The sequence below is a fragment of the Lissotriton helveticus genome, chromosome 12, assembly GCF_964261635.1.
Source record: "Lissotriton helveticus chromosome 12, aLisHel1.1, whole genome shotgun sequence".
NCBI lineage: Eukaryota > Metazoa > Chordata > Amphibia > Caudata > Salamandridae > Lissotriton > Lissotriton helveticus.
Genome location: NC_136073.1, coordinates 105996460 through 106022975, shown reverse-complemented (window position 1 = coordinate 106022975; position 26516 = coordinate 105996460). Strand labels below are relative to the sequence as shown.

Genomic DNA, 26516 nt, shown 5'->3' with positions numbered 1-26516 from the left:
ACCTACAGGGAGACTAAGAAAGGACGGAAATTATGATTGAAGCGAAGGAGAAGAAGAAACAGAGAAGGAGATCAAGACAAGAGATGTAAGGGGATAGTAAAAGGGGGCAAGAAGAGGGCGAAAGCAAACAAGGTCAGGAAAGAAGCAAGAAAGGAGGAAAAACAATAGGAGGGAAAAAGACAGGAAAGCAAAACAAAGGAAAGAAGCAAGTGGGGAAAAGGGATGAATGAAGGAAGAAAAGCACAAGGAAGAATGAAAAACTAGAGGAAAAGAAACCAAGGTAAACGAGAAAAAAAGTAAAGAAAATTCAAGAGAAAAAAGAAAGGAAACTTAAAAGAAAGGAATACAAACTAGAGCTTTTTTTTTAAGAATCTATTTAAATGTAGAGATGCCCGTAATAACAATGAAGCAATTAAATTTAAAAGCACATCGTCAATCGTCATACCGAACTGGGTGACGTCATTACCTATTTGCTGCTGGTGCACACTCCTGTGTCAATGAATGACAGCTCAACAATACAGGGCAAGTAGAGAAAGTATTTAAGGTCTTAGTGATCATTAAGGATTAACTGAAGTGCTGCATTCACAAATCAACCTATATATAAGGATTAAGCTTTTGGAGTGTGATGGAGAAGGAAGGAAAATCTCAAGTCACGCAAGCTGCAGGCCTTTTCACAGCGTGCACGGTCAAGGGCACAGGGACTAAGTAACAAAGCTGGGGGAAGGTGGGGTGGGTGGATTACAGAAATCCAGGGTCAAGTGACAGCCCTAACGATATTACTCCATCCGTGTAGGAAGTGCTTTCAGAGAAAAGCCAAGCCATAATCCCACCAGTGCAGCAGGGTTCGCTCAGTGCTGTGGATAGGAGAATGGAGGCTGTCATAAAATGGTGAGCAGAGAGCTGTAACAAAGACTGGGCACTAGTGTCTGTCAGAGAGAAGAGGTGGCTGGTGTTAACAGCTATGTGGGGTCCTATACTTGTGTGATAACCCACTCCAGATGGTGGCTTTCCGAGAAGATCTATGCATCTACAATCTAGGACGAAGGCCCATCCTGCAGGTGGTACATTCAGCTGCCAGAAGGAGAATCAAAGGATGGACATTTCGTCGGTGCCAACCTTTACTGAGAGTTTAATATTCCCCGCTAGAGTCATATCATGTTAAAGAACTTAAAGACTCGAGTAGCACAATAGATGCTGTGCTCAAGAACTTCTCCCAGACTGATCAATACATTATTACAGAAGCACCACTAATCCACGCTACTACAAATACAACTCCACAGATCACAAACCTTTAAACTGACCCTTCGGGCGCAGTCACTGAACTAGGGCATTTTAAGATTCATATACATCCTATTTTATGATTGGATTCCTTACGACACACCAGTATGCACAATTTAGCATACACTTTAAAATCTGGTACGCACTTTGTAGTAAGGTTGTACGGTACCTACATTTAGGAAACCATAGAGGGCAACTCGGAAACAGTTTTAAAGTGTTATCATTGCTCGTCCTTCTAGAATAAAACATAGAACGTTAAGTATAAATTTGCAATAGTTTGTCACTTGACAGTTTATCAAATGCACTTTGTACAGAGAACGGTGTTCCTATGCAATTTTACTTAAAATTGGCAATCCCAATACTATCATTTGAAGCATGGCACTATTGAAATAATTTAAACAGGTCTTTCAATGTTATGTTGTAATGGTTATAATTAACCGGGTGTTAAATTTGGGGGTCTCTAGTTGGCACAGGTAGGTACTTTTGACAAATCTGGATCCTTGCCTCTAGTCCGGGTAAGGGGGTAAACTCCTAAAATAACCCCTGCTCACCCCCTTGGTAGCTTGGCACAAGCAGGCAGACATCTCAGAGGCCGTGTGTAAAGCATTTGTGACCACATACAGTAATAAAGTGACAACACTACAGATGGACACCACACAGTTTTATATTAAAAATGAGTTTTGTTTATATAAAATAAACCCAAGACCACAAATGACAAAAATCCACAATACTACATCTAAAATAGCATTTTTAGTTCAGTTCTTAAGATGCGACACTTTGCGACAATGTACCTTACGATGCGTTGCGCTTCCACAACAAGTAATGTTGCAGCGATGGAAATGCGGCAAAGTTCCGGTGCAAAGAAATCAAGACGTGAAGATCTTCCAGATGCGGCACACTTCTCGGATGATGCAAGAAGGCTCAATTCGATGCGCCAGCGGCGACAACCTTGTTCAACAGCTTCAGCTGCGACACTCTTCTCCGACATTGCAAGAAGCTTCAGCACAATGCAGCAACTACTGTGGTGACATCCAAGATGCGACGTCAGCTGCTCAAACGGCGGCGGGCTTCTCCGGGGATGCGAGGCATTTTTCTCGATGCGGTGCAATACAACAGCTACAGCGCCGACATTCACGATGCGACGGCAGCAGCAGCGACGGCGACACACTTCTTGCTCGTTGCGAGAAGAGTCTCGGTGTGGTGCAATACGACAGCTACAGTATCGACATTCACGATGCGACGGCAGCAGCAGCGACGGCAACGCGCTTCTTCCTCGTTGAGTCGCGCTTCCAGCTCCTTGAGACACGCAGTCCCTCAGAAGGCACCAAAAGAGCAGCAGGCACTTCCAAAGAACTCTTGGGAGCTGAGGGTTGAAGTCTGTTGTCCGAGACTTCAGCAGGAGGCAAGCTCTTTCCAAACCCTTGGAGATCCTTCACAAGTTGAAAATAAACCACACAGTTTCTCCTTTCTTTGGCAGTCAGGCAACCACTGCAGGCCAATCAAGCAAGCAGCACTTCAGCTTAGGGATAGTCTCTCCTCAGTTTCTTCAGGATCCTCTCCTCAGCAAAGGTTTCTTCTTGTAGTCCAAAAGTGATCTAATTTCTTGCGATCAGGGTCCCAATATTTATACCCCAAAATCCTTTGTCCTCTGAGGGCAGAGGGGCCTTTGCCTAGTCCAAACCAATTCTGGAGCACTCAGTTTACATGACTCCTCCTTTCCTTTCACAGGGCAGAAACATCAGACACCCCACAGGAGGTGGAGCCAGCATTGTGGAGGGAAAGCACAGTCCTGGAGCACTTTGTTCACATGATTCCTTCTCTTTCACAGTGCAGGGCAGAGACATCAGATGCACCACAGGGGGTGGAGCCAGCACTGTGAGGGGCAGGCACAGTCTTATTCAGGTCCCAGGTGCAACTCCTCCCTCCCATCTAGATGCAGATCTCTATTCACCACTGGGCTGACTCATCCTGTCTCCTGGAATCCCCCAGCCCTGTCACTTAAATTCCATACAAGGAATACACAACCTAGCAGAGGCAGGCTTGGAAGGTTAGACAAGGTAATACCTACTTATTTTCAAACACAGAATGTTAAAACCAACTTCACTAAAAAGATGTATTTTATCATTCTGGGTTTAGGCATACTAAACTCGAATTTTGAACATGTTCCCAGAGTCAGTTAGGATTATAAAATGTAATAATCTAACTGCCGATTCTGGCCTATGGAGAACAGGTAGCCTTGCAATAGTGATGGCTGTAATTCGCTATTAGGACATGCCACACACCAGGGCATGTCCTACCTTATACTTAAAATGACCCTGCCCTTGGGCCTACCATAGGGGTGTCTGATCTGAAGAGAAGGGAAGGTTTGGGGACTGGCAAGTGGGTGTACTTGCCTAGTCAGCATGGCAGTACCAGACTGCACACAGGCTCTGCAATGGCAGGCCTTAGACACACTTTTACAGGCTGCTTCTGTGGGTGGCACAAACCGTGCTCAAATCCCACTAGCAGCATTTGGTTTACAAGCCCTGGTCACTCAGTGCACAGTATTAGGGTATGACCAGTAAACCAAATAAGCCAATCGTGGAATCACCAATTCACACATTAATTTATAATAGGGAGAGCATATGTATTTTAGCACTGATCAGCATTGGCAAAGTGCCCAGAGTCATCAAACCAACAAAAACAGGTCAGACAAAATACAGGAGGAAGGCAAAAAGTTCAGGGATGACCCTGCAAAAAAGGGTCAAGTCCGACACTGAGCAATATCAAGAAACTCTTACTTGGACAAAGCTGCAACCTTCAGCTATATTTTCAGTAACCCACCAACTCCTCTTACAGGAAGTAGTGTCCGAGTAAGGGAGTCCGCACAATTGCAGGGAATTTCCAGCTTTGTCCTTTTACTAGAAAGGATGACATTCTGCTTTTCAAACTGAGCCCTCTCCTCTGCACTCGTCATCCGCCTGTTATCTGGAGCATGCTGTTCTTTGTTTTTCTGTTTGATCCTCTTTGCCTGCGCCAGCGACCCAATCAAGTCTGCGCAAGGTTTGTGTCCACTGCCTTCTGCTTGGTCTATTTTGCTTCACTTTAGCAGAGTTAATCTGGCTCCTTGAGGGGTAGACCACGTGTTATATTGTGCCGAACCACAGACAAAACGCTATACCTTGCGGTCCAATGAGTGCACTTTGAGTTGGATTCTTGGGTACAAATTCGCTTAGGTTTTAATCACACACAATATACCTTAGCTTTGTCACATTCTTAATAGGGAAGGACAGTGTTACTGCAAACTTACTACCAATGCCAATCGGAGCAAAACTACATTACATACTCCTTATCAACATTCATAACTGAGAGTGACTAACCTGCATACATCTTCCCAAGTATTTCATCTGTCAACTTTCTCACTATATCAAACAAGCTTTACTTATTTTCTAACAAATATCGTAATGCTCTAAAGATTTCCACTGATTGTCATTCACATTTTTCAAAGCGGATACATGAGAAATTAGTCATGTCCTATGCAAAAACCACCCAAAAACAAACAAGGCAACATTTTTCGTGCTCATCAACCTCTTTTTGATCTCTGCAGGGGAATTGGCCCTATTCTGAAACTTGTAGGGCCAATGTCCTGTTCGTAAAAAATAAGGGTCTTATTTTTATTGTCACATACTGATGTGCTGTCGACAAGTCAAAGTGGTCCTTATGCTAAAGCCAACAGATACTTACCTACCAGATACCTACCTCCTACCAAGAATTACTCTTATCGGCATACTAAATTGCAGTCTCTGGATAGGAGCTGCTCTTGATTTGAGCAAGGTGAATTTAAGCCCTATCTTCACAAATGAGCAGTTTTATCTTGACCCTCAAGGAACACAGGTCTATCGCTGAACCAGAGCAGGTTTACATTTCAATCAGATTGCAGACTGGTAGGTTCCAAATTTCCAAACCAGACAATGATTTTGTAGCTTTAAACAGGGTATTATCTGGTTATAAACCAAACACTAGGACGATAAAAACAAAATATAATTATACAAGTATATATATTTAAGAAATTAACCTTTTGACACAACAGGAAATTTAATTGGTAAAAAAGGAAGGGACAATCATTTTTAACATTTAAATGCTTTTGTATCCAACACTACTCTTTAGTGCTGCAAGAAGAAAGCAAGAATGCAGTTTGTCCACCTACATCAACAGAATCCATGTGAGCATGCCGTTTCAACATTGCAGAGAGACTTCCATTGCAAACCTGACAAAGGTTCCTAATGTATTAGGAACTGCTCTGTGCCACCTCCTCTACCTGGATCTTCAAAGCCGACCTCAAATCTCTTCTTTTCCAAAGACACTTTCAGAACTAATAGGCCCCTCAAGGAAGTTCGTCCATCATTGTACATTTTTAATATTTTCTTGTACATTCCTCATCCTAGCTTGCTGTGTTTGAGATTGTCTTCCATGGTTATACCTTACCCCTTGTCTCCTGTTTATTTTTGTAACGTTTTAATCTGTAATATTTTCCTCATGTAACGTAACTGGTTCTATTGTACAGCGCTCCGACACCTTCGGGGAAAGTCGGCATCAATAAATAAAATGTAAAGAGTGTTCGTCCTCTTAGAGAGGACAAGGCCTCCGTCTACATATCAATGGCTCCCTGGAGGGAGAGTTGGAGCGGAGAAGCCGTCCAGTGGCGGTCTCCTCACAGGTATTCAGAATGGCCTCTAGAAAGAAGTATAGAGAGCTTTGGGGAATGATGTTCAATACATGCTTTTGAGAACAGTGCCCAAATTGTGAAGAATTCTCCACCTTCTTCACCGTGAAGACCATCATGAACGACCTCCTTAAGGATCTAACCTTATACGTGAGACCGAATGAACAAATCCCACCTACTCCCCGAACCGCGCCATGCCAAAGCCCATCAAAGTCCAACCCAAGAAATCATGCAGACTGGTCATCATTTACCTCCTACTCTGAAGATGCCATAGGCAAAATACTCAGTGCATTGAACCCCGCTAACCACTTCTCTGACCCGCTTCCGGCAAACGCTGTCAAAGACCTTTCTCCACTGCTGCTACCGCTTTGGTCCAACATCATTAACAGTTCACTTCAACAGGGGTGCATCCTAGATACCCTCAAAGTAGGACAGGTATCACCCATTCTAAAGAAACCCACGGCAGACCCTGCGGACCTAAACAACTACCGCCCCATCTCCAATATCCCTACCTTAGCCAAACTGCTGGAAAAATGTGGGCATCTACAGCTGACTAAGCCTATCAAACACTTTAACCTTCTCAACAAACACCAATCAGGTTTCCGGGCAGGCCATAGCACGGAATCAGCCATGACACACATTGATGCGCTGCAAATTCAAGATCAAAACAGATCCAGTCTACTCATCCTACTTGACCTCCCCTCAGCCTTTGATACGGTCAAGCATGAGAACCTGCTGGACCTCCTGAAACACAGAATGGGCATATCTGGGACAGTACTAAGCTGGTTCACTTCATTTCTCCAAATTCGGACACAACAATTCCAAGTCAATAAAACTATGTCAAAGCCTGTCCCAGTATTTCTGGGAGTCCCGCAAGGATCCGCACTGTCCCCAACATTGTTCAATCTCTTCTTGGAACCTCTCATCGAAGTTCTACAAACCTCTAACTTGCAATATCACATGTATGCAGACGACACAACTATACCTCAAGATAAGACACCCTAGAGGATGTCAAACGACTTAATACAGCGCTTAGGCATATCCAAACCTGGCTAGCAGAAAATCATCTCAAATTGAATGCTCTAAAGACTGAATTCTTACTACTAGCCCCTCCGGCCCCAAATCCCCAAAATGCAAGATTGGATCAAACATATTACGGCGTTCAACGTTCAACCCACCATCGTGGACTCAGCTAAGTCATTAGGAATAACCTTAGACAATAACCTCAACATGCAAAAACATCAGCAGAGCCACAAAGGGAGCAAACTTCCAGATAAACACACTGAGGAAACTGAAACCCTTCCTACCACACAATGACTTCAAGCAAGCTGTACAGGACCTGGTTATTCCTAGAGTGGAATACGGATGAGTTTCTCTGTGGCCTACCCAAAGCTTCAACTGCACCACTAAGGGCGTCTATCAACGCCGCAGCAAGACTCGTAACCGGGTCTAAACGCAGCTCCCACATCTCCCCGGACTTACAATCCCTGAACTGGCTACCTCTGGAGGCTAGAATTCAATTGAAAATTGCGTGTATGACGCACAGCCATGCATCACAAGACACCCAGCTACCTGGCACAGAAACTGACGATCTCGGGTGGATCCAGATCCTCAAGAAATGCGGAAAAACTACTACTGAAACCACAAAAATTCCATAAGAAAAAAAACTTAACAGATGCTTCTCTGGGATGGCGCCCAGAATATGGAATGACTTACCCCCAGAAACCAGACTGAACCCGTCCATTACCTCTTTTAATAAGGAAGTAAAATCCATCCTCATGGCCAAATTCACATGAGTATGGTCTTTTGAAACCCTGTGACGAGATGCACACGTTCCCTCAACTAGAAAACATTTTTGGATGTTACAACTTACTATGCCGTTTTTACAACATGCTTTGTAAATGTGTGGATATGTTATATTTTCATGTATAAGTAATTTTTAATGGTTGTATAGCGCTCTGATATCAGTCAGGATCTTGTTCGCGCTCTATAAAAACTTTCAAAATAAATAAACAAATACATTTAGAAGGTGGAAATGGTATCATCTAGATAAATAAGCCCACTGAAAGACCACAATTATGCATGCTTATTCCAATTTTAGTAAAAGCACGTGTGACCAAAAGACAATGTAAGCTCAAGTAACTTAAAATATCTAGAGACCACAAAACCCCACGTAGAGAAGAACAAAGTGAAAAAAAGACACTCAGGGGAAACAGTCTGCCACTGCCCAGGGGAGAACAAGTGGGAGGGAGACTTCCCACCATTTTCATGACAGGTGCAAAGGCCATGGAGTAGTTCTGTGATACTAGAATACCCCTGCACACTCATAATATATTAACAGTAATGTCAGTGTAGACACTTAAACAAGGAAGACAAAGCCTGCCATTTGAACATAAATAATTGTTTTCTTAGAATCACTCGCTGGTAAGAGGTGTCTTTAATGTTCTTAAAAAGAAAACCAGCCGACGCGTGTGGGACAAACTTCACGCGACTCCTCAGGGCTATTGATACTGGAGAAAGGTAGCGAAAGTCGCTCAGTCGGTGATAATTCCGACCCGACAGGGCCCTGGACTATTTGACGTGGAGATGTAGGTATAAAAGTCTTGCCAAAGTGGGCCGTAGTGTGGAATTAGCAAAGTGAGTCGAACTGTGGGACATTCCGGGCGCGTGGAGTAGCGGTATGTAGAAATCTTGTGGAGGTGTAGGTTTCTCCACACACAGCGACACTCCAGTAGGTCCGTAAAAATGGTGTACAAATCGTCGCTAGAAGTATTTAGAAGTGTGTGTATCCACGATGATGCGGGATGAGGTAGGATCCCATCTTCTGAAAGGTAGTGCCTTGAAACGTCAGACGGGTGCGTCTGTAACTGCCTGTCGCTCTGTGTACTGGGTAGTGACCACTACAGCCAATTCCACACTATGGCCCACTTTGGCAAGATTTTTATACCTACATCTCTGCGACAAAACACGTGTCGGCTGTTTTTTTTTTTTTTTTTAAGAACATTAAAGACACCTCTTACCAACGAGTGATTCTAAGAAAACAATATGTTCGAATGACAGGCTTTGTCTTCCCTGTTTAAGTGTCTACACTGACATTACTGTTTATATATTATTAGAGTGTGCAGGGGTATTCTAGTATTACACGTACACAGTGTCAGCCTCGGTTGACACTCCATAGAGGGGTTATAGGGCTTCCCCTCAACCTTTTGCACCTCAAAACTCTACGGAGAATCGCCCAATAATATTGCGATACTTAGTAGTGCGCCCTTTTCTTGATACCCGACTAAAAGCCTTCAGACCATTGAACATGTTTGTAATGTAGTGCTAGAAGAAGAAAAAACAGTGAGCAGGGTAGGCGAGAAGATCCTGAGCTTGGCTAGACTAAACTCTTATGCTCCAGTTTGGAAATTGTTCTCATTTGAGGAGGTGATCACAGAGTGACAGCTCCTGCACAGCAAAGGTCCCAACGCCAAGTCAGCACACTGTAGTATGGGGGCACCCCAAATAGTAAAGCAAGGCTTACTAGACTTTAAAGCAAAATCGGTCAACAGTATTTGGAGCATGAGTACCAGCGCTGACAAGGGGATTTCCCACATGCCCCAAAGCTGGTGGCATCATCTGCTATATCAGAGATGAAGCAGTCAGACCACAACTCCCTTAGGATGCCCTGCAAGAGATTTGTAGTATTCTTGGCTTCATTGTACTATGCATTAGCCACAGTGTTATTGGTATACAAATTTCCTGGTTGGTACATTCTAAAAATTCGCTCTGGCATCCAAACGAAGCAAGGGAGGGGAAACCACAGACACTTCCCTCAATTCTCTAAAATATTCAATTTCCTTGTGATTCACAGAGATTGGATGTTTTTGGACAAGGAGTTTGAAGGACTTTGTATAAACCTACAGGAAAAGGAGTGCTCGGAGAGGATTCAGTTACTGAAAACTGGCTGTTGTTCAGAGTACTTTGTAAGCTCATTACAAAAGGTCTACACTATTAACTCCTTACCTTCCGGCGAGTCCTTTCTTTCTCCAGGGAATCCCTGAGCTGCTGCTCAGTGTCAGAAACAGACTGGGATCGTAGGTTGGTGTAACGTGGAAATAACTCCTCCATTCCAGTGATTGAAAGTGGTGGTGAGATTTCCTGCAGGGGCTTGGCACTACGGGAGGAAATTAAAGAAAAAGTTATTTGCTTAGACTCTCGTCAAAGGGAATCTAAATTAAAATAATCAATAGAGGAGAAATCCACCTAAGTGTAGAATTCTGAAGTGCTTTAAAAAGATATTTATTCAAAATAATATAATATACATTTTAGCTGATGGCTGTAGTGAAAGAAGTTTTTTTACTAACAAAACCAAACTATAATGAGAATATCCATCAACGTAAAACTGGTGGGCCAAACCAATCATGCTTTAACATGTTTAAAAATAAAATGTTTTTAAAAAAGGAGGAACTAAAGTGAAGGAATCTAAGCTGAAAAAGTAACATTGCATTACTAACAAATTCAACAAGGACCCAAATTGGTAGTGTACATAGTTGTTTTTGAGAGAATAGCATCATCGCCCTATGAAACATACTGTAATGCCACAACCGGGAAAGTGGGTATTCATGACTTTAACATGCCGACAATTATGGTTTTAAGTCAACTGCGGAGAGATTTCTGGAAGCTCCACACAACAAATAACTGAAGGTGTGGGATCGAGTATTATGCCAAAATGCGGTCTTGTTTAATTCGAGCCCGATTGCCTCAGTCATAAATATTGAGGGTAGTCCAAGAGTCTATTTAAACACTTTGTTCATATGTAAACCACAATCAATGCAACCATCAAGAATCAATAATGGGCAACCATAGAAAGCCATTGGTTCAACTAGGGGCTTGTTGCCTGGGACAGGGAGGTGAACAAAAGCCACTGTGCTCACTATTGAACTTTACCAAACCATTAAGGACACAACCTATTTTGACCTGTATGTTATTTCAAACTACAGACATGACTGAAAAATCTGCATTGCTAAATATTGAAATATGACTCCCCTACCTCCAGTCTCACTCCTATCAACGTTGCTGATTAAACTTTTTAAAGCCTATGTGAGGTGGGCCCCCCTCATGTACCGAGAACTGCCCCTGTACCGAGCCTAGAACGAGTCCCCATCCCTATACAGACTCCGTGGATTCCTTAACGGCATGACGACGAGGACGACTCCAGTGTAGGACCACCCTCCCTAATGCAAGATTTCCCCCTCCTCTCACAGCCACGCAACCCGGATGCGCTCTGCTGTGGAAGGCGGGACCAACGGGCGTGACAGCCCCCTTCCTACGAGAAGAACCCCTGCTGAAAAAGCAGGAAGCCACGCTATTCGAGGTGATCGTGGGGAAGACACCGGAAGGAGTTGGTTCGAGAACCCGGGAGCTGCCAAAGGACGCGAACGCCGAGGACACCGGAGCTGAGGAGGACGAGGAAACCTGGACTGAGGACTGGTGGAGCCCGCAGGATGCAAGAGCCATCACAACTCAGGAGAGTTGTGGCCACTAGCGGTACGTGGCTGGACAAGGGTCTAGGGAAGGGGTGGGTGTTACACTGTTCGGGAGGGGTGTTTACTCCAAGTGCCTCCTTCCTAACCTATCTTAACACCACCCTATGTTTCCCTGCTAAACGGCCTCACTAGAGTATAGAGCCTACCTCCAGCCCAGTTAAGCAGACTCATCTAATCGCCCAGAAGCTTAAATTGCTCCAACAAAGGGCACAAACCTTCTTTATTACTTTTCTTTCACTTCCGTGGTGAAGTGACGGTATCCCTAAATATTCCCCTTTAACAGACAGACCCCGACGCCACTCTTTTTGTTTGAGGTATCCAAGGGACCGGGCAGAACACCAGGAAATCTGTAATAGGTTTCCCAAGACCAGAGGGACCCTGCAACCCGTAATAGGTTTCCCAAGACCAGAGGACCCCCTGAAACCCGTAATAGGTTTCCCAATACCGGAGGACCCCTAAAACCCGTAATAGGTTTCTCGAAGTCAGCAAGACAGCCAGAAGTTAAGACCGGACATCTAATAACAGGAAAAGAGCGGTTACATCCCAAGACTGTCCGTACCACGACCCTTCCTTTGTGTTTCTTTAACCTTCTTGAGAACTCTAAGAACCCAATAAAAGCTTCACTATTGACCATATACGGCCTCCCCGCTTCTGCTTCCGATCATCCCTCCTACAGCCTAGTACTTTAGTTTTTCTTTCTTTATTTATAATTGAGGTATTTTCTTGCCATTAGAGATGGCGAGTGGATATCTCCATTGAAGGCCCGAGAGTGTTAGGCCCAATTAAAACAGGCCATCTGCATTCAGGAAACAACTAATATGAGGATCTTTAATCTTTGGGGAAAAAGCTTTGAAGGTTAGTAAAACCTCTGGGAGATCTTAAAAAAATAGGAAAAAAGCAGGAGACAGAAACATTTTTTTATCATTCCTAATTGCAGTCTATAAGATACCTACCAAGGACAGTCCCACCTATGCCCATGCTTTCCAGTGGAAAAGTTAGAGTAATGAAAGCCGCCAGTGCAAATGCACATTTCTTCAGTTTAATCCAGAGTTTCTGCCTATCAACCAAGTCAAAAGCTGCCTTAGAATACACAAAGAAGCAGTTGAACGCCCCAAGGTGCTTTGTGGACTTACAAGCAACCTTCCTACGATCATACAATGATCAACTGGCAAGCAAGCCGATCAATTGATTACTGGACACCTATATATTACATTGGGCTAGGAGCAATTTATGAAACCCCTTTATGATCAAATCCAAAAGGTAAATTGATAGCAAGAGGGTTGCGCTGGAGTCCTTTTTAGGTTTTGCCTGCACAGCACTTGCGCTGCGCTTGTGAAATCTCTTGTATTTAGTCAATCTTAAAAGGGGGCTCTTAACAGTTCCCATAACCAAATTCCTGTGCCCATTCCCTTGTGTGGATTCTTTTTTGCTAACATACCCTGGCTGCAGCATTTACAATACTTCTACTAAAGCTGTTCACATTGTTTGAGCACCACTCACTGTCAGGATAAGATCTCTTCCCACGGAAAAGGCAGGCAGCTTCTAACAGTATGCTGGAATGCTTGCTTTTTATTACTTAGTAATGTAAATCAGAGGCTTTAGCCTTAGACCATTTGTGGCATTTCCTATTCATGCCTCAGTACTTTTCTCTGCACTTTGTAGGCATTATTGGATTGATTTTTCTCAACTTACTCTATTTGGCCATTATGATCAAATTCTAAGTGTTGTAATGAGCATTGCATGTTAATAACAAGAGCTATGCTATATTTAACTACTAAGCAGGCAGTCACAAGTGCAGTTACCTTGTAGACAACAGGGTCATGATTTGAATGGTGCAGGTGAAATAGCACCAGGCCCAAACGTTGCCAGAACTCCTCTAACTCCATAATATTGCTATTACATCAACTAATTCCATTATTTTCCGCTTTCATTTTTCAAAATGTTTATTACTTACAGTAGCGCCTCCTGGAGGGAGTGCTGCCGGACGGTAACGCAGGGGAGGGGCAGGTTTGGGAGGTAGTAAATACGAAGAAGCACGCACAATGAAATTATTTTTTTATTTTTTTTGTATACTTACCTCCATTCGGCCATAATCCAGAGTTTACTAACTCCCACCGTGCCCCTGCCCCGCCCTGTGTCACCGCCGGCAGCACTCCCTCCAGGAGCTGCTACTGATTACTTACCAAGCGATACCAAAGGGGATGATGGACGGAGTGTTTGAGCAAATCAAACACTCACCCCCAGTCAACTGATCTGGGTTTGATCCATCATCATTCTTTAGCTCACTCCACCACCCCAGTTCAGACATGGCCATATGCAAAATCAGTCTGACCCTATGCCTCATGGGAACAGTCTAGCCCTAACTGCCAAGCCATGTCTTCCTGGACTGGAAACAAGCATCCTGGGACCGGTTTCGGATTCATAATCCTCTTTGGTATCACACCGATTACTTACCAGCACTATACCACTAGAAACAGCACAATATATTGCTTTTTGTACATAAACAAGTCAGCACTTAATAGACTGTAACTTATACTGTACAACTACTCCGCAAGCTACAACTTACAACAAAAGACAGCATATTATTCTTCATTACATTAGGTGACACTAATGCATTTACAAATGCTGGTTGTATAGGGACTTAATCATGGCCATAGCCCACATCTCAGGAATATTCCCATTAATGACAATACAGCAAAAAAACACAGGACAGAGCTGGATAGCTCAGTCCGGACTGCAATCCAAAATTAAACCAGGAAAAAAAAAAAAAAAAAAGTCCAATTGTCCTCTCATTTAAAAAGATCATACTTTTATATTGGCTCCAACAGGGTTTTGTCCATCAAACACTTTGTACCTACATGCTGGTGAACTGATAAATACGTGCAAGATATTTAACTCAATTTAGTTCTATTTCTTTCAACTGATTAAATAAACCTACCTTCAGTTACCAGAAGCCAAAATTCATGCAGATTCTTTAAATCACTAGCTTAATGCACTTCCGGCCCTTTTGTTTCTGTTTGTCAACTTTTGGTTCCTTTTCTTACCCTTTAAACAATTTAACTTTGTAACTGTATCCTTATTATAATCAGGCGCTTAGACCATGCATCAACTGCCCTCTTTACAACACTTTTAGACGCGAGCACAGTAGTGGTAAAGTCTATAGGTCTCACCCATGGTAGAGATTTCGGTTTTTGCAATGTGTTTTAGCCACATTATACACCAGTGTGGATACTGTTTAGCATGGCAAAACGTTAGTGGCACAAAGGAGAGTGGCTTCGAGTGTTGTGGGGTGGCATAGAATAAAGTGGATAATCGTTGAGTAAGTAGAATGTGGTAAAGTGGAAGGGCATAAAGTGGAATAGTGTGGAGTAGTGCGTCAGAGTGGCTTATGCTGGAGCGTCATACAGTGGAGTAAAGTAACGGGGAGTTGCTAGAAAGGCATAGTGTGGAAGTGCAGAGTGGCATAGAGCAGAGTAGATTGTCGTACAGTGGAACAGCATAGACTTTTGTAGTGTGGTAGACTGGAATGGCACAGAGTGGAGTAATATCGTTGAGTGGAGGGGCATTTAGGGACTTGTATAGAGCATTGTAGAGTCACAGGGAAGTAGTGTTGTAAAGTGGAGGTGAGTAGAGTGGCAAAGTGTCACAGTGGAGCACAGAGTGTCGAGTCAGAGTGCATTGGAGCGGGGCAGAGAGAGCGGAGCGGGGGCAGAGAGATTGAGCTTGCATGGTGCAGTAGCGCACTGCCATTACAGACAACACCTTATCAATTGAAAGGACCATTACACTTGCACAAACGTACACTTGCAGACGCACAGTTTTGCTGATAAACTATACAGTGCACAAACGATAATTTGTGGAAACGTCACCACCTATAGTATTGGTTTGTTCTGATCGGGTTAAATTATTTGTTTCCATCGCACTACAGAATTACAAAAGAAATGTGCTTTTATATGCTTTCCGAATTCATTTACTGTTAAGTTTTGTTGTGCACTAACAAAAAATATATACAGCCTTCCTCCAGCACATGGCCAGATCCCAGCAGGATGGTCACAAATCCTCTCACTTTGAAGTCCAAGAAAAAAAAGTAAACACCAAGCTCCCTTGGAAGGCAGAGCCTGACATTTGACCTCTACCTCTGAGCACACAGCAAATATGACAAAATAAGACAAAAACTGCTATAAACAGGCTATGCTCCACAAAAGGTGCAAACTCAAGCTGGACAGCCTAAAACAAAGTCAACAAATGGAAAGCAAGCGTGAAATATGAACCACAAAGCCAATGGTAAGCAATAGGTGGAATGCATTCCCAAGATCTCTTTAGCAAGCCAGCCATCTCCGCTTTCTGCTGGTTAGGTCAAAGCCTACTAAAGATCTTATTGTTGATGTCAACATGCCTGCTAACCCATGTAAATCCTACAAAACAAAGGCCAGTAACTGGCATAGTTCCCCAAAGAGAAGCTTCACTCTTTGATTTAAGACCTCAAAGCCTAGATAAAAGACAACACTGTGGATATAAAAAACAATTCATTAAGGAATTTTCCTTTCCTGAAATGACATTTTACTAACTTGCCTGTCTCCAACAAATCTACATGGAGTGCAACTAAATTGTTCTTAAACAAAAATCGGTAACTGCACAGAATGATGGGATACAATATATTCACCAAAGGGTATTCCAAAAGCTCCAGGCAACAAGTCTCCTCAGGTTATTTCTTGTAGATGTAATCTCAGATTAAGATCACTTCACAGAATTGTAAGAATGCCAACTCCTACCATCATAATCTCAAAGATTTTTCAAAGTGCCTTCTCACATTACATTAAAATATGCAGTAACCAAGAAATGAAAGTGTAACTGCCTAATTTCCGACAAGATTTGGCCTCGTCAGTAGATACTAAAGAGATTAAGCCACCAGAAGCCTATAGATATATGGGCTGGTTAAATAAACGCATAGCCTAAATGTCTAAAACATCTATGTAAGAAATTGGGTTATTGGTTGAGGGGGGTGGAAGTCACACTCCGGACACAACCAGAATACGTGTAAGGGTGTACCGCAAAAGTCACTAAATTAACTTGTGCTCAACTCTGGAGCTTGGCATAAAACAGTCAGGCTTAATGTGGAGGCAAAGTGTGAAGTGTTTATGAAGCACACAAACTGCAATAAAAGTGAAAACACAACACAAGAAAAATCCCAAACCAAATTATAAAGAGTACATTTTTATAAATAAAACAAGACCAAAATGACAAAATAAAAAAAGTAGAATCTAAGATACCGAAATTAAAACTTTTAGTTAAGTATAGTACCTAGAAGCACAAAGCACCAATTATGGGTATCTGGCCACACTGGAATGGGACAAGTCACATGTACAGGAAGACCGCGAGAGGTGCACTTTATACCAATGATGCAAAGTCTATGCAGCATTGCTTTACAAGGCTTCACGACACTTGGAGTCGATTCCGATAATCTTGCAGCTATGCAGCGAGGCTTGGCGGTGCTAAGCAGCATTTCCAATTAAATTTTCAGATGTGGCAAGGCTTTGCTTCACTCTGAGCCAATTCAGATAAAGCTTGCAGTTGTGTGGCGAGGCCTACTGGTTCTTTGCTTGATGTTAAATATTATGGAACCTTCAGTTCGAGGAGGAGCTCTCTGATGCCAACCAAGGGTGCAGGATCTGAGGAGGTACCTCTTGGGGATAAGGAGCTCACTCCAGCAGATAGACCTCTGGAGCTTGTTGGGTGCCTGTAGCTCATAAGAGGTCAGCAAACTGCCCTTTTGAGTCACTCATATAGACTCTGAACAAAGATGGTCCAATTCTACTTCAGCAAGGCAGGACTCAAGCAGTAGCACAGACGCCTGGGGATCTAGGCAAGCTTCTATCAGCAGGGCAGTCCTCTGGAGACTATGGCAGAACTTCTGGAGTCATCCGCAAGTCTAGGACTGCACTAAGAGTGGCTCTGAGGGTCCAATATTTATACCTGGTGCCAGCCTTTGAAGTGGGGGAAACATCCAGGCCTACTCCAACATCTAGTTATGAAAAGTTCTTCCCTTCCCCAGCCAGGTTCCAAAACGTCTGGGGTGATAAAAAAAACTAGTGTTAGGATTCTTTACACCCTCCCATATGAGTCCTTAGGGCATACGCTAAGGGTGGCCAATATATATTAAAGAAAAAGAGTAGGGCCTGGCAAAAGGTTAATTTTGCCGGGTCGAAATGGCAAAAACTGCACTACAGACTGCAGTGGCATGCCGGAAACATTTTAAAGGGCCTCTTCAGTGGGCGGCCTTTCTAGGAACTTGCAAGTAAATGAAATGTGAAAATGAGGTGTAAGCCTATTAAACCATGTTTAGAGGAGAGCTAGTATGCAGTGGTAAAATGCACCCAGTCCTAAGGCCAAAAAAACGAATTCAGCAAAAACCTTTGAGGGCCATGGGGAATGCAGGGGCTACTGAACCGAACCATGGTGGTTGAGGCCTTTAACTCCTGATGAACCGGGTCCCTACCTTCTATGGAGACTGAATAACTGAGCCAAGTAACCCTTCCGCACTTGGCTCTCAGGGTTAGCGTGGTCTGCGCAGTCCAAGGCTCCCTCATTGGGGGGTGGGTGGGGCTTGGATACACGGGCTCACAACTCATTGCAGCAACAACAAATCATTGTCCAGCCAAATATCCACTTTTATGAAAAAAGAGGTATTTTATTTCTACCATTACCAACACAAAAGGAAAAACACAACATTCACAAACTACACAATCCCATGGAGGTCAGGGCCCTAGTATTTCCTTAGAGGCTCCCTGTCCCACTACCTCTTCATTCTAGCAATCGTGGTTATTCCTCTCTCAAGAGTCCACTCTAAGTGTTCTAAAGTCAAGTGTTCCAGCTCTACCTAGCAAGCAAGTTCCTCCGGTGTCAATTGGTCCGAAATCAGTTTTACCCGCACCTGGAGGCTTGGAGGGCATGAGTGTGACCCCCCTGCAGGCATCTAAGCAGCAGCAGCTGATCCAGTGGAGGATGGAGATCATTGCACGGGGCCTAGACAGATGCACTTGCTGCTCCCTGATCTCCACACACAGTTGTGCTCCTGCAGGGAACAGTGATTCCTTGCAGCTCCTCATTGTATGCAAGTCTTTTTGGTCTCTCACACGACCTGGGGAGATGAGAAGTTCCCCGTGCGGATCCCTCATCAGAGGGAGGTAGGGAAGGAGAATGAGTGAGTGTTTCTCACAGCAGTCTCACTCCTTCGACAATGTTCTGGGTCAGTACACACTTTGTGTGGTATGGTGACCCCCTGTGGCATACTAGCACTGACCCGGCTGGCACAGCAGGTGCATGGCAAATGGGATGGCCAATACTTACCTGCCTACGGGCTCTGTCCAGACCATCAAATCGTTCACGGCAGTGGTCCCCTGACATGTGTAAATCACAGACTTGGTCCCGCACATGAGCAACGACACGACCGTTGCAGCAGGTGTTTCCTCACAACAGGAATCCACTAAACCAGATTCCCCACTCGACCTCGCTCTCTCAAATGCTCTTCTTTCCCTCACAGGGCATATTGGTCTTGACAAGCAGGTGATGGTGCTCCAGGCTAGGTAGCCTTGGTTTCCCTGGGTGATGTCCCTCACCTAGCAGGGAGACTAGCAAGCCTTGGTCCACAGTCCTGGTCACATGCATAAGTCTTGCAGAACTTCCTCTCCTCACATAGCCTGACTGGCAGCTGACATTTCTTGGGGGGGGGATGGAGGGGGCTCAAACTCCCCTTCTTATAGGCCATTTCCAGACACCAAAGGAGATTTAGGGGCTGAGTCTCTGAAGTTTATGATTGGGGTCTGCTTCTTTTGCAGTTCCCACTCTGTGCTCTTTGACCTCTTGAAAGCAATCGATCACAGCAGGAGAGAGGAAAGCTGCCCCATCTCCTTCCTTCGATGTGCCCAGGTCCTTCCTTGTGACCTCTCGCTGAATCAAAGAGCACCCTTTTAAGTGTACTGGTGAAGCATACAGGGGAAGCAGGACTTCTCCATTGTGTGTCCCAACCAACTTACAGGAGTGCAGCCATAGACAAATCTCTCTACGGAGCGGGGGGGGGGGTCGGAGTTGAGGGTCCTTTACCACCTCATGTTTTCACCATACGGCCCGAGTCTGACACAAAGGAATCAAGGGTCCTTCATGCATTGTACCATTCACAGGCATACTCACGCCAAGTTCATGTATACAGAATACACATGCACACTGCCCAGTACTGTATCCTTTATGTACTGTTCCACTCACTGGCACATCCATCCAGCATACGCATTTGCCAGGCATGCACTTGCACAGCACTACATTCTTCAAGTACTGTGACACGCACAGACACATGTACACCCAAGCACATGCATTCAGCCTGCAAACACTGCACAGTGCTGCCTTATCCATGTATTGTGCCCTTTCCAGGCACATAAACATCCAGCATAGAGACCACTTCTGTGCTAAGCACACAGCAATAGAAATTTAGAATGATTGGGTCTGTAGGCCTCACATAAGTGACACAGGCTAAAAATGACCTATTCACTTCTACTGATCACTAAATGGTATACTGCCTCCACTGTGCTCGTGCTGCTTAACTTCTGGTGAAGGCAGTAGTCTTTCACCACTATGACGGTAGTGCCTTGGGTGCCCCTTCTGGTCAAACAAGGCAGCAATCTTGAGGTAGGCCAATGTCAAGGTGCGCATGATTCATGCTTGCCTAGGACAACAAAAATCAGCATTAGAGATCCATATTCAGTACATTTGGGCACTCATGGGGGTGCACGTCCATTACCATGCAGAGGACTTTTTCGTCTCAACGAGGAGTGAAGGCAAAATATTTGAGAAAAGACCACACCAAGGTAGTCGGGCCGAACAATCAATCCCATTTGTTGAAAAAGAATGAATTAATGACTGAATAAAATGCCATACTTCAGATAGTAGGCTAATCAATATACATTTCAGATTATGATTTTTTTGTGGAGAAACAGTTGGAACACATATTTGTCCGTTTCTCTAGGATACTTCGAATCACTATTAAATGAACCACTCTTTGTGATCTATTCCTCCAATCATATCAGGTTTAAAATTCTCGAGACCATTTTAAATAGACACTATTGAGCTCCACTATCTGGGATTTAAAGGAAATAACACTCCTCCATAATCTTTTATTTACCCGTAGGTCATGCAAACATCTCTGTACAGGTGGGGTCAATAGTTCTCCATTAATTTCTCACATCTATTATTTCAACTGACAATATCTACTTCCTTATATTTCACCTCCGCTTAAAACCCAGGATAAAATGAATGAAAGAATAGTTATTTTTTAACTTGTCTCTCGCTTGCCAATTTCTCAAAACTGAGTCCGGTGCATCCATTTGACAAAGCAGAAATTTTACTAAATATATTTAACATTCATTGTCTATTTAGAGACTTCAAGCTTTATTCATCACTTACCTTCTCCAAAAATGAGTTGGTATACTAGTCAGACTTCTAGAGCTACCAGTTACTTCATCTAAGTAATATGTCAGCAGGCCTTTTGAGGTTGTTTCGGACCTCTTTCGCAATGTTTTGTAATCACCAATTTTGTTTAACTCTTCCCAAGAACTGATTGCCACCAGAATCATTTAATTCACCAGCACTATGATCATTGTCAACATCCAAAGCTTTAGAGATTAGCGGCATGTGTACATAGACACTAGCATCAGGGCACTGATACTATGTTACAGAGAAATAAGGAAGCCAACTTTGATACTGGAACACTGACAGGGAAAGCGGAGGTACACCGATACATATACATTAACACAGACATGGCACCAACGTGGAAGCACAGACACTGGATTGCTGGCACTAGGGCACCAAAACTGACACGGAAAACTACCAGGGGAGAGACACACTGAGGCAACAACATTGGATGCGGACATAACAGTACCGATATGAATACACTGACACAGGAACAGAGAGTTCTCAATAGAGGAGCAAGACACTCGCACATACAATGAGAAGTTAATTACTGGCACAGAGCCTCGGATACTGCGAGACAAGGACTTAGTTAAAGTTACATGACATATTGAGATGAGCTTATTGGCACTGGAACACGGACACAGGGGCATAAACTGGCAAAGAAATATGTTGCCATGGAAACTATTACAGGTATATTGACATTTGGACAATGATGTGGGGACAGTGATACATTGAAATTGTGACTGACAGCACCATTGGGATATACAAGGTTACCCCCAACGTTGGGACACAAGGATAAAGGCACAGTGTCACTGAAAGTTACTCCAGGTACTGGCAATGGGACAGGAAGACCGAGACAATGTGCGGGGCCAAAAACCAGGTCTGTAAGACAGACCAGGAGACCATGGTCACAAGACTAGGAGCAAAAGGGCAAACCAGTTTATGGCACAACTGAACAACATTATTCTTTAGCAGCCCTCATAGCCAAGAGGGCATAGCGTTTGCAAATGCCGTCCAAAAATGCTTCTTATTCTTCAAAGGCAGCCTATCTGCTTCCAGACACTGACTCCTTAGCACTGCCCATAATAGTACCGTTCAACGAACAGCCTGGTGAGAGGTGGAGAAGACGTGTCCTGCTGGACTGTTGCACCACTGGGGGAAACTAGACTCCATCACCCCCTGGGAAGCCTCACGCGTATTTAAGCGTAATGCCAACCAGTGTCGTGGGCGCGCCTGGGCCAAGGGCATGTCTGTCCACGTCAGTCAGCGCCCTGAAGAGGCCGGGCCAGGACTCCCTCTCCAAGTTCCCAGGGTTTGCATTTGGCAAATCCCCTCGCAAAAGTATGGTCAAATGTAAAGCCAAAACAGAACATGGGGAGAAATCATCAACACCCTGGACTCGTTTTTGACAAGGGCGGCCAACGTGTTATCCAAAGAGATCAAACTTACCAAACACCTTCCTTCCATAGAGCAAATAAGATCCAGTCCGGAACCTAGTGCGATGCCCCAATTAGTAAATATGACGAGCTCAGCAACCTTGACTAGGTGTGATGGTTTTCCCATTAGACCTTGTAGTAACCACTCAAGCCCCATAGGGGGCAATTCCAAATCAAAGAGTCTTGCTACCTTTATTAATTGCAGGGCTGGTATTAATTTGGAGGGGGTTGTGGAGTTTAAATTTGGGGAGTACGGAAGGACAGCCAAATAGCAATGCACATTCTTTAATAACATCATCAATTTTGATCGCGGGCTTGATACGCCTTCCAACCCCCAACAACAGAGAGCACCACATCAAGGGGGAGGAAGGGATACTCTAACCCACAACTGCGATCAATGGTTAATCAAAGGATACCATCAATTACATTTTTACAAAGGCAGGAGGATTTAACATCAGATGGTATATCATCCCAGGGGATAAGGGTTTCTAACCCCCTCCCGCCCCCCCCCAATGTGGCAGATGAGAGCGATAAGGTGGAGCCGTGTGAGAGGCGAGCAGGAAGGATGGGAATATGCAGAGGGGACACAGGGACAAAACTTTACTGAGGCTAGATTCCCCCTGACCGCCCCCCCCCTTCCGCCCCCAAGCTGTCTGCCCATGTATTTTCATTTTGGGAAATACCCCCGAGTTGAGTAAAACCTAGACAGAGTCCACGTAGCAACTAATGTCAAAAGCACTACACCGGTTGACGAAATTTAATATGGGGGTAGAGGGTGTGGGGGGGACAAGAACTCTAGACATCATGGGGAGGAGAATGGCCTGGGTAGGACATGCCCTTGAAACCATATGAGCAGACGGCATAGTTCTCAATTTTAACAGCTGTCGATTGGTTGAGGACATGCTGAGCACACTCCCCAATATTCCCACGTCCGATCTTTGCAAGTGTACAACAGAGGTTAAAGTCCATAGAGCTTGGTTGGGGTAGAACCGTAACCCATTCCCTGCCAGCCTAACAAAGAGCATGAAAGAGCGAAAATGGGTATAAGCAATCGATTTGCCCCCATTGGAAGGATTTGAGTCCTGTGACTGACTGAATACAGACTGCATGGCCTTATTTAGGAGCAAGAGCCCAGATTTTTAGATATTAAAGGAAGTAGAGTCAATAGAGGAGGGCTTGGGTACGCAAAAAATAATTACTTGGCATGTAGCCGGTCTTAGGCAGATGCTGGAGGACCCTGATTGGGTAGGGTTAGAGGAGAACTCAGACAACAGGTCTTCAGAAAACCTGGGAAACATGCATGACCTGTATTGATGGTTGCTGTTCATTTCAAACTGCAGCCGTACCCTCTAGGCCTGGTCGAGCGATTGGGGACATATTAACCCTTATAGCAAATACAGCAAGATTTAAGTTTATAACATTTTTTAATCCACATTCCGCTTTGTGAAGGCTACAAAGCGTGGTCTTGGGTTTTAATCAACTATTATAATAATAATTTTGGAGGCAATGTGGCTTTGGTAGTGGACACATTGGAGAAATAAATGGCCTCCATTTATACAGAACACTAATATTGTTTTAATAGATTATGGCTGGGAAATTTTAATGCCCACAGCTGCAAGAAGATGGTAAAAGCAGTGTGTGGATTGACTGATGAGTGGGGGGCAGGGGTACGCACACTTAACAGATTGTTAATAATCTGGGATCTAGAGATAATTAACACAGCTGACCCGAACATAGGGTTACTAGAGAATGCATTTGGTACTCCATCGAATGGATGAACTATCGATTTTATGGTTGCTTCTGAAGCCTTGTGTGCAGTTTAACCATGTAAAATTGAAACTTATCTTTCAGCGACCACGCAGCCATCTCTTGTCAAATGAACTGGGGAAATAGATATAAGACACTGGCAACTAAAGTAATAAAGTTATCCATAGCAAGTAAGAGTGGTATTGTGCTAAAAATGTTGATCAACTAATTATTGCTAAAATGCAGACAGAGGTAATGACTTGCCTAAACTTACATTTAGATGCAAGAGGTATAATGGCAGCTTTTGAAGGGATACTGGTCGAAATTAACAGCGTGCTGGTTTGATGCTGCAGTTCAAAGTCATTAAAAAAAGAAAAATCTACATGCAGCTCTTAGGAATATCCAGGGAGAAAAGGATTTAGTGAGGAACCTGCACTGTCAATATAAAGCAAGGAGGGCCAGTTTAAGGTGCCTGAAGAGGGAATCAAGGGACAAACTTAGCCAGGCAGAAGCTTCTAAATATAGTAGGGATGAATTTTGGCAGTGGAATTAATGTGCCATTTTTTAAAGACTAAAGTGATCCAAATCTAGATCTCCACGTGGATGAGGAGGCATGGGTGGCCCATTTTGTACAAATATTTTAGGCTTCTGATGAGGGCACGGCGCCTCTACTCAGTACCCCAGAGGTTGAACAAAAGGGCAAGATGTTTTTTGATTTGGCAGAGGTGAGATATGGATTGGGGCAGTAGAGGAGCGCTAAGCCCCTGCACCAGACGGGGTCCCCATAGATATTTTTCTGACAAAAGCAAGAACTGTGGGACCCACTATTGACTAATGTTTTCAACGTCATAGCCAAGTTGGGCCAGCCATTTTCTTGGAATAAAGCAATAATCCTATCCACAAAAAAGGGAAGAAGTCCTTGCCACAAAATTATAGACCCATCTCTTTAGTAGATGGAACAGTCAAACTGATGTGGTGTTCATTATCGAACAGATTGGAGGACTGGGCCAGGGTGAGGAAAATTATAATACCATACAGCGGTTAAGAATGGCCAAGTTCACTTGGCCTTTACAGAACTATAAGCCGCCTTCAACTATGTCACCTATTCCAAGCTGTTATGTCACCTATTCCAAGCTGTGGCTAGTCATGGAAAGTATGGGAATAGAAGATACAGTAATAACCTTCATACAGGCAATTCATGGTCCAATATGTTAGCCAATAGAGTTCTTCAACTGGAAAAAAAAGTATCATGGCCATCTTCAGATTATTAGAAAGTTAGTCAAAATCGAATGGGGCAATAAAAAAAAAAATAAAAAAAAAGGTGTACATGGCCAAAGCTATTTGCATCGCCACATATGGGGCAGGTGTCTGGGATATGGTAAATGTAGTGTCCCTTCAATGTACACAGGATGGTTTACTTAAGAGGTTGGTAGCTCTTCAGAGCTGTTCCAATTACAACTGCCACACTGAGCCAGATGTAGCATACATTGAGGATATTCTTCATCTAGCACCTATACTATTGTGACACTCAGTCTGGAGAAAGGAGACGGTTAATATGACCAGAGCATCCTGAGTAATTGTTTAAACTAGACCACGCACATAAAATCATATGGTTGTCATACGGGAAGCGCTCCTTGAGGTCCATGGGTCTGTAGGAGCTGTACGAGAGCCCACCCAGCTGTTTATAAGAAAAGAATGAAGGAAATGATTTATCATAAAAGTTGGCAAGAGAGAATGGATTCTAATTCTAACAAACCTACAGTGAGGTTATACCAGATGTCCCCTATAACAAATATCTAACCTTTGCGGCGAATCAACATAGATATATCCTGTAAGGTTTCGATTAAATATACATTGCGCTGAATTTGGGCTACCCTACTGATACTTACACCAAGAAGCTCTCCCTGCTTGCCCTTGTAATGGTATATCCTTCCAAACCGACTTTCTTTATTTATTTTTAGGTCTCGTGACCTTAAATGCGCGCAAGCGCATTGAGGGAGCGAGAATTCAAGTAGCCAAAATCCTCGTTAAACCAAGGGCTTTCTGCTGCAGTTTTCTTGAAGTTCACGTGAACCACGTGACCAAACAAGCACGCGCATCAGCCTCCCTCCCTCCTATCGGCCGTACTTTCAGTTTCCCGGCCGCTCATCTTCGCAGCACATCAAAGGGCTTCGCCCAGCGTGCGCTCTGCGGCTTCTCGGCTTCTCCTCCCCTAATTATTCTTGGATGGCCGGCCGGCCGTACTTTCAGCTCCAGCACCTCCCCTCTCTCCCCGCACACAGCCTTCCTTGGATTTCTCCTCCCCCTCCCCAGCCAGCTTCCCCCAGGCCGTGTTCCCTCCCCTGCTACCCCATCCTCACTCATCCCTCG

The 26516-nt window shown here is 44.0% G+C and overlaps 1 protein-coding gene across 1 annotated transcript in view; it reads right to left on the bottom strand.

Annotated features, from left to right (window-relative positions):
* Positions 1–26516, bottom strand: part of CNTROB (centrobin, centriole duplication and spindle assembly protein) — a 442502-nt gene that overhangs the window by 323663 nt on the left and 92323 nt on the right. The window contains 1 exon segment of the mRNA XM_078668775.1: positions 9986–10136. Coding sequence (XP_078524901.1) covers positions 9986–10136 — 151 coding nt within the window.